Here is a 15,088-nt window from a genome sequence, read left to right as displayed (position 1 = left end):
CACCCCCAAATTCAGGCCTCGCGGGGAGGGGTCCACCCCCCAGCCGCGCACCCGACGGCAGGCAGGGGGGCTCTGCTCACGGCGGGGGGGCTGTGGCTGTGCCGTACGATCCGCTATCGATCACCTATTGGAAATCACCGGGAAGCGATTCCTCCGCCCTGCCACAGCGCCCCGACACCCCCTGCCCCGGGACGCGCGGTGCGGGGGGGGTCCCGGCCCCGGGCCGAGACGGGGACCCCCGGGACCGCCCCTAAAGGGTTTGCAGGGGGAACAACGCGGTGCTGGGGGGCTCGGCACGGCTCTGCCCGGCTCTGCCCGGCTCGGCACGCCTCCTGCCGCCCTCCCCCTCGTTCTTCGCCTTCCCCTCCCCTCCCGCCGCGTCACACCGCCCCTCGCTGCTGCCGGGAGCCGCCTGCAGCCGGGAGCAGCGCCCGGCGGGGGCAAGCGAGGGGCCCAGCCCGGCCGGGGGGCACCGGGGGAGGACCGGGGGGGAGCCCCGCAGCGCTGCGGAGCCTGCGGCACAGCCGGGCCGGGCAGAGCCGAGCAGGGCAGAGCCGAGCCGGGCAGCGCAGGGGCAGGGGCAGGGGCAGGGGCAGGGGGAGGCGGCGGCCGGCCGCGGGGTCTCGCCCCGATGTCGCCCCGAGCCCCGGACTAGGAGGCGGCGGTGCCCGAGGAGCGGCCCCGAGCCCCCGGCGCGCCCCGCTCGCCTCGGCCCGGCTCGGCCCCGGGGGAACCGGGGAGGGGGTCCCGGGGGGCAGCTCCGTCGGGGCGCGATGCAAGTGTCCATCGCCTGCACGGAGCACAGCCTGAAGAGCCGCAATGGGGAGGAGAGGCTCAGCGGCAAGCAGAGCGCCGCCGCCCCCAACGTGGTGAGCGCGGCCCGGGCCAAATTTCGGACGGTGGCGATCATCGCCCGCAGCCTGGGCACCTTCACCCCCCAGCACCACATCTCGCTCAAGGAGTCCACCGCCAAGCAGACTGGCATGAAATACAGGTAAGGGGCCGCCGCTCCCCCTCCGGGTGCCCCCCCCCACCCCCCCCCCCGGGGTCCCCAGCGGCCGGCGATGGAGCCGGGCCCCTCGGCGGGACCCCGCGGGATGCGTTTTGGGGCGGGGGCGCGTCCCCGTGGCGTGCTGCGAAGCCCCCAGCCCCTGCCGGGTGCGAGCGATCCCCGTCAATTCGCAGCGCTGGCGTTAAGATGGTTTCCGCAGAGCACTCCGCTTAATGAGCAGGAAGATCAATTAGCGGAGCGGGGTTTGAGGCTGGCCGGGAAAAGTTCTCCGCTGCAGCAGGCATGGGGCGAGGGAAGCGCCTGCCCCCGGTGCCGCTCCGTCCTGAGCATCACGCAGACTTCCCCGGCCGGTGCGCAGAGCAGGGAGGGGGCGAGAGCCAGATTAAGTGAAATGCAGGAGAAAAACGGCAGCCTTCCCCTACAACACCTCGTGCATCGCGCGTTTCTGTCGCTCCCAGCCCGGGAAGGACAGACAACAAAGGGCTGCTGCTTGTCTCCGAAGCGCTCCGTGCGGGGAGCTGAGGGGCGCTGCCACACCTTCAGCTCGAACTGGGAGGCTCACGCTGCCTCTGCCGGTGGCTTGCTCCTGTTCTGGACGTCCCTTTGGTCAGCAGGGGCTGGCGGTGGGGCCGGGGCAATGTCCAACTGCCCCAGGATCCCCCCACACGCAGGGGCTGTGGGGCTGCGGCCGGTGCTGCGGTGGCCGTGCTGGGCAGGCGGGGTGGTGCTGGGCACTGCTCCGGGCTGGCTCCCAGCACGGGTGCACGCAGTCCGGCTGCACGTGCAGCTCGCACGGGGCTCGGTGTAGGCAGCGTGGCTGTTACACAAATTGCCATATTAGCCCTGGGGGAGAGGCACAGGCAGGGTGGGTGAAGACAGAGCGGGGGGGATGCCGGAGCGCTGGTGCCGTCCTTCGGCAACTTTCCACGGGCGCCGTGCCCCCCCTGCTCCTGCACCACAGCAGCAGCGAAACCTGCCGTGTCTAGGACCCCAGAGCACAGTCAGGGCTGTGATCTGTTACCGAGCCACAGCTCCTGCTCGTTAGGCTTACGGGCGCTGCGTGCTAATTGTCAGCAGTTCTCTCTGCCCGTGTCCCCAGGGCTCCCCCAATTACCGCCACGCGGGGTGGCTGCGGCTCCCTGCTGCCCGCAGGACACGGCCACCCGCCCCTGCAGCCTCGCGAAGTTGGGCCTCTGTAAATCATCCCTGGCTTATTCCTAGATAAGATTTCAATCGCAGAGACTGAATTCTCCAGCTGGCATTCGGCACGGCTCTGACAGCTCCCCCGGCTCCGGCTGCGTGAGACCTGGGGGATTGCATCAGGAATAGCACCGCGTTTGTGACAGGGCTGATGTTTTATCTTTATGACTAATCCCTGGTTCTGCTCCTAAATCTCTCCATATCTAGAGAAGATTTCTCCCCCAAGAGAAGCAGGGCAGGGGAAATTGGAGAAAGAGCTGACTAAACCTCCCGGCTCAGCTGTGGTGCTGCTGGATCGAGATAACCTTTGGTAGGGGAAGGCGCCTTGCGACAGTGCCGGGGCTGATATTTTGTGTTCCCCTCCGGTTCCTCAATCTGAGGGAAATTCGGCGCCTGGAGAAGCCAAAGAGCTTTTCCCAGTGGCTGCAACAGCAACGCTGCGAGGTCCTCAGCTCCCTTTTGTCAAGCTGAAGTCTTTCCCAGCGCATTTTCTGCTTGCATTATGTCACCGCTGACAAGCTTTACAATGTGTGCCACCTAAAATTACACGCTAGTTAAAATGCCTCTCGCTCGGTGCTAAAAATAGATAAACCTGCCCCCTTCCCCCCCACACCCCGTGAGACCCTGCGCAGAAGATGGGGGTGCTGCGGCCGAATGGGGCGCGGGGCATCGCCGTGGGGCATGGTGCCAGCCCGGATGGGGACGGGGACGGGGATGGGGACAGGGACGGCGGGCGGTGGGGAGAGCAGTGCTGCCCTGCCGGGGGGACGTGCGGGGAGGTGGTGACAGCGTGAGTGACGGGGCGGTGGGGGTGGCAGAGCCGGCTTTTCGTCAGGCGGCTCGTTTCTGGCTTTGCTCCAGATGAGAGAGCAAACTGGCGTGCAGAACACAAAGCTCGCTGGGTTGAATGCGTCCTTTCGGGAATATCTGCAAATATTTGGGATTCAGGTGTGCTCCCGCGAGGGCGAGCCGGCCTCTGTGTTTACTTTGCTCCGTCTCCTTTCCTTGCCTTCGGAGCAGATCGTGGCATCAACTGGGCATCGAGGCGGTGGGAAGGAAGCGGTGCGTGGCTGCGGGAATCCAGCCCCTGCGTGCGGAGGAGCCCACGTGCAAAGGAGCCCACGTGCGGCCGCGCTGCGGGGCTGCGTGTGCTGCCCATGGCTCAGAACGGGCTTCCCCGGCTGCCACCTCTGCGTCACCGCCGGTGACACGCTCCTGCCTGCGGAGCTGTGGAGGTGCCTGGGGGCTGCATCCTGCCCGGGGGCTCGGGGAGGGCGCTGGGGATCGCCTGGAGCCTGGCCTGGAGCTCGGTGTGGCTGCGGTGGTGCAGCCTGCTGCATTGTCCCTGCGAACAAAGGGCAGACCGCATCCCATGGATGCTCAGCTCGGGAGGAGCCGGGGCAGGCTGGGGGTTCAGCCCTTTTGGAGGTGGCACACTGGGTTCTCCTCCCTCCTCGTTTGCCTCTTTTTTTCCTAAATGTACCACCCAGCCCAGGCCAAGCTGTCCGTGAGGCTGTGCCCCAGCCCCGATCCCGGCACACACCACGAGCACCGCAGAGACGCCGTGTCCAGCAGGGTGCCATCAGCCCTGCACAGGGCAGCACTCGAGTTGGGGCTGAAACAAAACACTTTTTAACTGCAAACACGGGCAGGTGGAGTTCACCGTGTGCATTTTCCCCATGGCTGGCTCTGAGCTGCTCGCACAGGCTGGGGAAGGGCAGAGCACCCGTGTGCCCGGCTGGAAGATGTGCTGCGTGCTCAGCTCCCTGCTGGGTCACGGGCTGGTCTTGAAGCCCGATGTGCTTACAGGCAGCCCTGCAGGGTGGCCCGAGCATTTTTCCCTTCTCTGCTTTCTTTTTCTGGCTCCTTGCCTGGGTGCTGCTGCTTTCCAGGCTGCAGAGCTCCGTCCTGTGAGCTCCGTCCTGCGAGCTCCCGAACCGGCACAGAAGGAGGCAGGAGGCGAGAGGGAGAGGAGCAGGACCCGGGGACACCACGGGCCCTTCCCCAGGCACGACCCTGTGCACAGGGAATGGTGAAACAGGGCTCCTGCTGCTGGGGCTGAGGGGATGCTGTGGGACCCTCCTGCAGGGCACCGAGGCAGTGCCGTGGCCAAATTCCTACGGAGATAATTGCGTTCCTCCAGCTGAGAATTCCTCAGCAATTTGGAGGTGTTTTTCTTTGCTGCGTGCCTGAGACCGTGGGTTCTTGTGGGAGCTTTGTTAAGGAGCTGCTGATGCGCTCGGTGCGGCGGTGGGCGGCCGTGGGCCACGGGGGATGCGGTGGGCGCCGCGCTGCCCTCCCCACAGCCTGCCCTGCGCCCACCTGCAGCGAGGGGCACAAAACGGGACCGAGGTGCCCTACCCTCTAATCCAAACCCATATCCACGAGCGAACACGATTAAAAACTCTCTCCCACACTTATCCCCACCCGAGCAGGCAGCGCCGCTCCGGGGCATCGTCCCCCCGCACCCATTCCCCAGCAGTTCCTTCCCCTCCTTCAGACACGCACCGGGGGACCTGAGGGCTACGAGCTCGAAGCGTGCTGCTTTTATTCCAGCTGCTGCAGAAGCATGGCCTCAGTAATGCGGGAGCTGCACCGCGGAGGCACGGCTGTGTGTGCAGATGCCGGGCAGCGTGCGTGGATGGGCAGCGGTGCACGAGGGGGGGCTCAGCCAAACAGATCGGGGTGGGGACACACGGTGGGTCCGTGGTGCTTCGGGAGGGGCAGGGGTGAGAGCAGGGGGTTCCTCGCAGGCCTTCGGGACCCCAGTCTCCCATTTTCCTATTTCTTGCTGCAAACATTTGCCCCAAGGACTACCCCGTGTATTTCGGAGCTCATGGTTTTTGCTGCAGTTACGAGTGGCTTTAAGCGCTGGCATGAAACAGCCCAATTATTCCGATAGAAAATTACGTATTATTTCGGTAGGTCTCTTCAATTCGGGTTTGTTTTTATGGTTCACGGACTGCTCTTTGCTTTATTGCTCTAAGCCAAGAGTACTCCGGTGAGCAGAGAGGGTTTACCCTGAAGTTCACCACGCATTTGCCCTCAGGACTGCAGCTTTTAACGGGCACAAAGGAGGGAGGAACAGCTCAAAGATGGGGAAAAGGCAACCGGCTGGGTAAACAAAATCTGAGCTGATTTGTGCTGCCGTGAAGGCCCTGATGGTGTCTGACAGAGAACTGGGACATCCCCTCCCGGAGCCACACACAAATACTGGGTGACACCCCCCACCCCGAGCGCCTGGGCCGTGGGGGGCTCTGCTCCGTGCCCTGTGGTCCTGGTGCCGAGCAGCTCGGCGTGGTGCTGCTGGGCCTGGCTGTGTCCCCCGTGTCATTTCTTTATGCAGGTGGCTTTTGAAGCAGAGTGGAAGCTGTGATATTATCAGGAGGCTTTTAAATAATGTAGCCATGCAGTGGGCTCGCAAAACGTGCCAGCCGCGGTGCCACGCGATGGGCGGATGTGGCTGCAGGTGGCAATGCCACCAGGCAGGTGACAGCAGGGTGTTCTGGTGCCTGCCTGTGCCTGAGCCCACCCTGAGCCTCCCCACGAGGCTCTGCCCATTCACCTGGGGAGCTCAGCATCTCAGCAGGACGTCCCCATCGGCACTGGGTGCCTGTCACCTGCCTGCGCCTCGTGCCACCGGAGGTGTCCCCTGCGGCGGGGCTGGAGCAGGCTGGGTGGCTGCGGGACACCTCTGGCACCAGGCAGCACGTGCTGGCTCTCCGGGTTGCTTCTCAGAACTAGCAGAGTGAGTGCTTGCTAAAACTGGTCCCAGGCTGCTCCTTTTTGGGATTTTTTTTTCCATTTAGAGGCTGCGTTACGACGTTAATTGAATGCCTAAACGGATGGAAGAGAAGAGGTGATGTAGAAACACTGCTAGCTTAATGGCTAGTGAAGTGCACAGTTTTACACGTTTTAAAACTATTATTTTAGCGTGGCTGCTCCGGCAGGATCCAAATTGAATTCCAAGCAGGCTGATTGCTGTGCTAATTGCCCCTGCTCGCTGCAGGCTGTGGGCACAGCGTGGTCAGAGCCCCCTTGGCACCCGGAGGCGGTGCTGTGCTGGCTGCTGGGCGCAGGGTGCTGGGGACGGGGGCACCCATGGGGGCTCCTGGGGGGCTCCTGGGGGCCGGCAGCGCCGTGTGCCTGCCAGCAGCGCCCCGCGCTTGGCCGCGGCCCATTCGGCTCCCCTTATCTGCATGTTGGTGCGTCATCCGCAACTTTCCTGAGGAGGCAGCCAAAAAAATTCTGGGGAATTTCAGCGAAGATGGCCACCTACGCACCCGGTGGCCCTGCGAGTAACGGAGATGATTTGGAAAGTGCTGACGGGAGCCAAGGGAGGGGGCACAGATGCCATTTAGACATCTGCCGGTCCCCGCGCTGCCTGCGCCTCGGCTCTGCCTCGCCTGATGCCAAGCCGGTGCTCCCACCTCCCGGCACCCGCCTCCTCGCTTGGCGGCTGGTTTGCAGCTGATGGATCCTCTCCTCTCCTCTCCTCTCCTGCCCCTGCAGCTATTTTGTTCAGCCGTGCCCCCCGTTTTGTGTCGCTGGCTCAATGCTTAGTGCCTGTGCAGCGGCTCACACGCAGCAGTGGGAGCCACCACCACCTCCCCAGCCCCCGTGGGAAGGCGAAAAGGGGACAGAGGGAGCTCGGGATCCTCCTGGTGAGCGGGGACCCAGCGGGAACCCCGCTGCCCTGGTGCCTGGGACCCTGCTGCCCGCCCAGTGTGCTGTGCCAGCCGTCCCCAGGCTCCTGCATCTCCAGCATGAGCCCAGCCATGGATCTCAGGCTTTTGCCACCCAGAAATCCTTTTCCGCCCCTGCCTGGCTGGGCACGGAGCTGGATTCACACCCCCAGCGAGCTGTGATTCCTCCTGGAGCACCTGCACCGGGCTGCGGGGACCAGCAGGGCTGGAGTCGGATCCAGCTGGGTTTGCAGCACCGCAGGCAGAAGGGATGGCAGAGCACAGGCAGCGGCACCGGGGCTGGGCCGTAACGCAGCTGGGGGAGTGCTGGTGCTCAGCCAAGGCGCCCAGAGCTCGTTCCCAGCCCTCAGGTGTCTGCTGGATGATCCGCAGCGCTCCGGCGTCTTCTGCAGCTCCGTGTGCTTTGTGAGGGAGAGGGCTACCCGCGTGCCTGCTGCAGCTCTCCAGCTCGAAGGGTGCCCTCGGCTCCTTGGCCCGAGCCGAGCAGCCCCAGTTCCAGGCACCCTCAGACATGGGGAACGTTTCTGGGGCACCGGCAGGAGCGTGGCTCACATGAGAGTGAGGGAGCATTCTTTTAAGACTTGGTTTAAAAACCACGGTCCTTGCTTTCCAGAGCCAAAGGTTTTAACCTCTTTTCCCGCAGTAACCCATTTTACGGGCGGAACTTGGCGCTGCCTTGAGATGGAGGAACAGGGACGGGGCCGGTGGGGCGTTGTGGTGTTTTTGCAGGATTACAGGGGGTGAAGCAGGGTGCCGTGGGCTCTGGGCTCTGCATTTGCCTGTGGCTATTGCCTGCCGAGGCCGTGCCGGTGTCCAGACCTGCACAGAGCCCCTCGCTTCGCTGTCTCTGCGGCAGTAAGCGGTTTTAAAATCCACGAGGGAGTGGAAAGCCGAGGTTCTGCATCGCTGCAATTACTGCTAATACGGGCTGTAATTTAAAGGAAACTGCTGTGCATGTTGTGAAGTGTTTTGTTCACAAAATGGGAGTCAGAAACCATTATTTTTCTCCCTTCCCACCCACACCACTTAGAGACGCCCCTCGCACCAGCAGAGCTCGCTGGAGGGGCACCCAGCAATTTCCTAAACTCTGCGGCTCTTTTTGAGCTGATGAGGCAAGATTAAACCTAAGGGGAGAGGCAGGAAAGCGCTGGAGTTAATTAAAGAAGAGAATTAACACGTCTGCGCTGCCTTGCCCTCTGCCAGCAGCAGAGCTCACTCACACCCGGGGCTGTTGCAGCGCGCTGAGCCGCGACAAGCGGCGCTCACAGGGAACGGGGACGCTGAGAAGTGCTGAGAGAGGGGATCCCAGGAGGCTGGCGGGTGCCAGTTCCCCTTGGGACGGGTGAGGCCGGGCCAGTGTCACTTCCCCACAGCACCCATGGGAGCACAAAGCGCCCTTGGTGCCGCGGCAGGGCAGGAGGCCTGCGCCCAGCTGTGCCGCGGCGGCACCGGGGCCCCCAGCGGAGCGTTTTGCACTGGCTGCCAGCAAGCAGCCGGTGCCGTGCTCCCAGCCAAGTTGTGTTTTTTTTTTCCTGCAGACTCTGCCTGCAAAGTTGTCAGCGTGCTGCCAGCCTCCAGGGCTGCGAGGAGGCCGGCGGAGGGAAGCAGGAGCCTCAAACCAGTCGGCAAAGCGCCGGGCTGGTGTTTGGGGAGGGCTGGGAGGGCTGAGCCCCTCCTGCTCCCTCCTGTGCACTCCAGATTTCTCCTGCTGCCCACTTCATTAAAAGAGGAGGTGGAGAAGTAAGTCTGGGCTGAGCTGTAGCTGGAGGAGCAAAGCCCCGGGGCTGCAGCCTGCTCGGTGGGCGTGGGGCTGTGCAACCTCAGCTCCGGGAGCGCACGAGGTGCCAGCGGGGCGTGCAGGAGTTCTGCAGCAGGAAGGAAGAAGCGGGCTTGGAAAAGTGCTGGGGACTGGGAAGAGCTTGGAGGGGAACTCGCCCCGCAGAGATTTGGTGTTACAGGGGGGCGAGAAGCTTGGCACGGAGTGGGGAAGTGGCCAGAGCCCGGTGCCCGGTGAGAGGCTCGGAGCCCGTGCTGGAGGGGAGAGCAACGTGGGGTGGGCTTTGCTTTTGCCAGGTCTGGCTGGGACGTGCAGCACTGCTTTTCCAGGGAGCAAATTACATATTTTATTCATTTTCCGTGCAAAAAAGGAGCTGTTCTGAAGCAATAATGGGGATGTTTCTAAGCAACGTTGTTTTCCCACTGCAAGCTTCAGGAACGGTGACATTTTTGTACATTTTTGTAACAATGAGCCGAACCGCCTGCTGTTTGCACACAGGAGAGCCTTGCCTTGGTTCTCCCAACTTTGCCCACCCGGGTGGCTCGGGGGCCTTTAGCCCCAGCCCCGGGCTCACCCTATACAGATGTTCACGGGCACGGGGTGCCGGGCTGCTGCAGGGCAGCAGGGCTGGGTGGGGGGCTCCAGCACGACCCCAGGAGGTCACCCCGAGGGGTCCTGGCCCAGGCAGGATGCGTCCCCTCCACCCAGCACTTCTGGTGGATGGGTGGATGGATGGATGGACGGACGGACGGACAGGTAGCTTGATGGATGGAAAGACAGATGGATAGGAATACAGACAGGTTGGTTGGTTCCCTCATCACATTTTTGACTTGGGGCCATTGGAAGCTGCTCTTTAACCAGATTCAGAAGCAAAGCTGCTCAGCATCCCCATCTCCCGAGCCACCTGGCTGTCCCTGCTGTGTAGGTTCACACTCTTTGTTCTCCACCTCTCCCAGACACGGGGCTGCTTTGAGCCATTTGCAGTGGGGTGTATGCAGGGCACCCCCGTAACTCCCAGTGCTGGCCCCCGAGGAGCTGGGGATGGGGCAGGGAGCCCCCCGGGGCCGTGCTGCTGCTATGGGGGGGAGCTGGCAGAGGGAGGTGGGCGAAAAATGAGCATTAAGGGACAGGGGAACGTGGTGCTGCTTTGGGGACCGCCTGCTGAGCCTGCCCCCACTCCCTGCGGGCCACCTGCAAGGGCGAGGGGTGGTCAGCAGGGTGGCTCTGGGGTGTTTCTGGATAAGCAGCCTGTGCTTGCTTCCGATTGCTTTGTCCCTTTGCCATTGCAGGATGCAGCTGCGGGTTAATTAGTTGATTAAGCAGCGCAGGAGGCTCAGGCCATAAATCACTGCCAGAAGGGGCTGCAGGTGTGGGCTGCCTTGTGTAGGGGAGCTGCTTGTGGGAGCACGAGGAGGGGTGCGTGGGGCTCCTGGGGGGCTGCCTGGGGCTCCTGGGGGGCTGCCCGGGCTGGGTGCCCCTGCCCGTGGGGTGAGCTGGGCTGGGGGCACCCAGGGGAGCTGGGGGCGGTGTCGGTGTGGGCTGTGGGGCTGTTCCCCACGGGGTGGCTGCCTCTGGCACCGCAGCCATCGCTGGGTGCTCCAACCCATCTCCCTGCGCTAGAGTTAATTAAAAGTGAGTAATTACAATTGCTTTCTGCCCCGTGCCACAGGAGACAAGTGCCACTCCTGCCATATGGCACGGGCTGCTCCTCAGGCACGTTCTCTCCCCCTCTCCTTTAATTAAGGATGCCGGCAGCTCTGGATGTCCCCAGGATGTGACCGAGCACCTCACCACTGCCCAGGCTGGGCCCCGCTCAGCAGCCCGTGAAGGGAGCAATGAATCACAGATCCCTTTGGGTCCCGCTCGGCTCTGCCTGCACCGTCAGCGCTTCCCCTTCGGAGGAAATAATTAAGCTAAAAGTTGCCATAAAGCACGTGAAGGAGGGGCTGGCTGGAGGCAGGGAGCAGCCTGCATACAGGAGGGGCTGTCCTCGGGGGGCACGAGGCTTAAAAAAGCAAAGGCAGCAGCCAGGGGAGAGCTTCCCAACCTCCTCGTGTCCCCCTGCGTCCAGCTGCAGCCAGAGGGCTCGGTCCCATCGCGTGCCCTTGCAGGAGGAGTGCAGCGGGCTCGGCGTTGTGATCAAATTATCCTCGCTTTTCAGCGCCAAATATTCATCTCCGTTTTCAGCCCTCTTGTCTTTTTACCTAAAATTAACATTTATTTCAGACGTAATCTAATCTGCCTGCAGTGCCGCGTTACAAAGAGCGCTCCCCTGGGAAGGGATTGCAGCCTCCTTTGTTCCCGAGGTTCTCGAAAAAACGTGATTTTCCCCCCGAATCCTTACAGGCAGCCGTTATCCCGGGTGCCTCTCGTTACCCTGTCTCTGTTCTGTGCTTCCTGCTGAATGTATTATTCCCCCTCTTCCCATTTCTGTTGCTTTTTAACTTCCTGATGCTGAACCAGAAAGCTCCCGAGGTCAGAAGCTGCCGTCTTTGCCTTTCTCATGAATGTACAATCGTGGCCTCAGACGTGCAGTGAGCGATTCTCACACATCCCTCAAATCCTGCACCTCTCCGCCTCCTATTTCTCCTGGTTTCGCTCATTATTTCGCTCGCAGCAAAATGGCTAACAAGCAAAATACTTTTTTTCCCCCCCCCCCCCCACTTTTGCAGAAAGGAAAGGTTTTTGCTTATTCAGGCTTATTCAGCATCCCAGGCAGGTCCAGACCCAAATCATCTTTCATGAGGATAATTTTGCGTGCGTTAAAAAGCTAAACTGCGTGGCAGGTTCTTGGCTTTGTTGGTTGTCCCCCTGCAGTTACAAATGAACAACGCTTTCCCGTCGGCCCTGTGGACTTCGAGAAGGTTTTTCCATGTGGAAATTTCTCCTTCCACCTCGCACCCTGGGTGCTGCATGGCCGGAGGGGTCGTGCCAAGCTGTGCCATGGCATGCTGTGCCTCTCCTGAGCCTCCGGTGGGTCTGGAGCCACTGATGCAGTCACTGGGGTGAGCCTGATGGCACTGGTACGTCCCTGGGAGCCGAGCCTGCCCTCGCCTTCAAGAAGCCTGGTCCAGGGAAACTCCTGCCCTGCTCCTGTGCTGCTCCTGCGCCTCTCTGGGTTCCCAACTGTGCCATGGAGCTGCGAGCTGTGCTGTTGGGGAGCTGCCAGGCCTTCCCCTCCTGCACCCATGGCCCCAGCACAACCTGGAGGAGCTGCTCTGATGTGCACCAGGAGAGAAGACCAGCGTGCACAGCTTGGCTTTTGGGGCTTTTTCCTCCCCTTGTGTGAAGCCCACTGTTTGCAGGGGCTGCAGCTCGCCTCGGATGGGAAGGACGCAAGATTTAGGTCCCACAGAAGGAACATGTGGGAAGCAGACAGCAAATGGCCAGCCCTGCTTGGTGCAATGGGGGGCTCTGCCCCTTGGACAGGGCTTTTCCCTCTTGGTGTAGCCACGGGCAGGGCTCTCCCCTTTTGGCCCCCTTGCAGAGCGCAGCAGCTGCCACTTCTCACTGCTCCACAGCCAGCCTGGAGCTGTGCTTTGGTCTGCTTAAATTAATCCCCCCGACTGGCTTCTGGTGGACAAAATCAGTCCTCCGAGTGCAGGCTGCATGGGGACCCGATGCGTTTCTTGATCCCCAGGGACAGGAGTGGGACAGGGGCGGGCTGGGTGGCGCGGTGCCGCCGGCAGGGAGCCAGGACACCGCGGGCGCGCTGCTGCGGCATCTCGCTGACTGCGTCGCATCCTGACAAAACGCTGCGTTTTTTTCATCCAAACACCATAAAATTTGCTGCACCTTGCAGAATTTGCATCTTTCCACCTCTGCCTAGATGTAAATCTTGGGAAGTTTAGAGAGGAAGAATGCTCAGCTACTGCTGCAGCCTGGTGCGTCCTCTCCTGCAATGAGTGCGGGGCCAAAGACACAGGAGAAACACTTTCCCTATTGCTTTGATCCGTCCTTCTCTTCCTAGGGACATTGCTCTGAGGTGCATCCGTGCTGGGTGACTTGTCCCTCTGTCCTGGTGCCGTCCCCCCGTCCCTGTGAGCTGTGCTCAGGAGCAGGACTGGGTTAGAGCAGCGATGTCTGGGTGAGGTGGCTCTTGGGGAGGTTCTTGGTTTGTTTTCTTTTTCATTCTCTTTTCTCCCTGCAAATGAAGCTGCTTTGCTTTAGGCTTTGTCTTTAAATAATCCGGGAGGCAATGTGGAATGCTTCTCAGGCCTCGCTCATGGTGCAAGTCTGGGATAAAGCAAACCCAGGCAGGTTCGGGCAGGTGGTTGGAAGCAGTTTGAAGGCTGCCCCGTGCTGCAGCCGGAGCCAGCAGCCAGTGACACCTTCCTGTGCTCAGCAGGGGCTGGAGGGGGCTTGTCCGGAGAGATGCCAGCCCTCTGGTCTTGCAATAAGGTGTCAGAGGTGGGAGAAGCCAGGCAGAGCAGTGGGAAGTGGTGTATGAACAAGAGAGAGCGCTGCCGAGCTGCTGCAGGGTGAGGCGAAGCGCACCTCAGAGCGGTTCAGCCTGGCTCATCTCAGCCCGGTGCCAAACCTCATGGAAAATGCACAGGGTAAGCCACCCCGTTTCTACATCAGATGACTTTGGTTAGAGTTGAATTTCTGATGCGTGCACGATGTACTGGCACCCTTCCTCCAGCCGAGCAGCTTCTGAACTCAGTGTGCAGGGAGGATCTCGCGCTTACAGGGCTTGGCGTTTTCTGGTGTTGGCTCTTCAGCCTAGACATAAATTTCTCCAAGCACCCCGCTCATCTGCACGCTAAGTCAACAGCAAGGACAGCTTTTGGAAAGTCAAACGCGATGCTTCTGCTCAGATTCATTTTTAGGGTTACGCTGTGTGCAGGGGGAGATGGCATTGCCTGTGCCAGCACCATGCACACAGTGGGTTTTATTACCTGGGGGTCTGTCAGTGTTCTCCTTAGAAAAAGGTATTGGGTGGGTGCCTGCCCCAAACATATTGTGAGCCTGGGGCTCTCTGAGCACAGCTGAGGCCCCGATAAGTCAGGGTTTGGGGGGTTCTGTTCTGTCTTTTGGATTTAAATAATTCATTATTTAAATCAAAAAAAAAAAAAAAAAAAAAAAGCGCAGTAATTGTTCGCTGCGCTCCGCAGCGGAAGGTAAAGAGCTGGTCCCCAAATTATACCTTGATCTGGCAAAAAAATTGCACAGATCCGGCTGTGATGTGAAGGTTAAAGCAGGAGGGTATAATTAGCAGGGCATTTCGTGCTGCCGCGCCAGCTCCACGTTAGGGTAGGGGTTCACATGCAGCACGTCTCCCGGCCTCCCGGCTCATTATCTTGTCTGCAGCCCCGATCCGCGGGGGGAGCCAGAACAGCCCCTGCGCCTGCTGCAGGGCGGCCCGGGGACGGCGAGGTGGGGGGTGCTGATTTTCTGGGGCTGCTTTGGGAAGTGGGAAGGGGAATGAAGAGCACACGGCTGAATAAGCGGAGTGCCCCAACCAGGGTGTCTGCCAGGAGTGCTGCGTGAAGGCAGAGAGCGGGCTCTGTGTGTGTGTTACAGCCCCTGCTTCGGCCCCAAGCAGCCTGAGCCAGTGGGAATCTGCTCCCCCACAGGAAAACGGGTGCTTTTGGTGCACACCTGGGTCTAACGTTGTTTTCTTCTTTTTTTCTAGAAACCTTGGGAAATCCGGACTGCGAGTTTCGTGCCTTGGCCTGGGTGAGTTTGTGCCCCGAGCCCTGCAGCTGTCCTCCCTTTCCCTTTTTCCCTTTTTCCCTTTTTCCCTTTTTCCCTTTTTCCCTTTTTCCTTTTTCCCTTTTTCCCTTTTCCCTTTACCTTCATACACCTCGCTGCTTCCATTCCCTACTGACCCAAGAACTGACGAACAGCTTACCAATATTTTATCCTACCAACATTTTATCAAAAAGGGCATCTCTGGGCAGTGCAGGACGTGAGTGCAGTGCCAGCTGCGTGTGTAAATCCTCTGCTGCCGCCTCCCGTGGCCGAGCAGGAGCGGTGTGGGGCCGCACTCACACAGGTGCTCCCCGCGGTGGCACGAAGTGCTTAGAAGTGCATTTCTTCCACAGCGCCTTGAGAGCTGATTTTAAACCAGAGGGGATGTGAAAGTCACCCTGAGTTGTAAAGTCGTACAAATAAGGCCTGTTCCGGCAAGAGAAGAGCTCTTCTGGCTAAAATAGCTCCCGACTTGTGAAGGACTTCCTCGCTGGGCACAGCAGGCTTTTTTTGTCCAGGCGGTTTCACCAGGAGCAAATGTTGGGGCGGAGGGGGGGCTGCGGGAGGAAGCAGCGGCAGGAGAAAATCGCCTCGCCGAGCATTTCTGTGATTGCAAGCAGGTGGGGCCGCAGCAGCATCTAAATATATCCGAGTCTATCCGAGTCTATCTGAGTCTATCTGAGTCTATCTGAGTCT

General features: G+C 60.8%; 1 protein-coding gene across 3 annotated transcripts in view; it reads left to right on the top strand.

Moving 5' to 3' along the window:
* The window catches only part of KCNAB1 (potassium voltage-gated channel subfamily A regulatory beta subunit 1), a 39,590-nt gene that overhangs the window by 8,818 nt on the left and 15,684 nt on the right, over positions 1–15,088 (top strand). For 2 of the 3 annotated variants that reach the window (XM_082766741.1, XM_082766739.1), the window contains exon 2: positions 14,334–14,377. In XM_082766741.1, the coding sequence (XP_082622867.1) occupies positions 14,334–14,377 (44 nt within the window). Of the gene's footprint in view, positions 1–666; positions 995–14,333; positions 14,378–15,088 lie in introns of those variants that run through there. The other variant, XM_082766740.1, reaches the window with a different exon arrangement.

The sequence above is a fragment of the Aythya marila genome (genome assembly GCF_965140915.1).
Source record: "Aythya marila genome assembly, chromosome: 9".
NCBI classification, from domain to species: domain Eukaryota; kingdom Metazoa; phylum Chordata; class Aves; order Anseriformes; family Anatidae; genus Aythya; species Aythya marila.
Note: the sequence above shows the minus strand (reverse complement) of the source record. Positions and strands in the feature narration are given on the sequence as shown.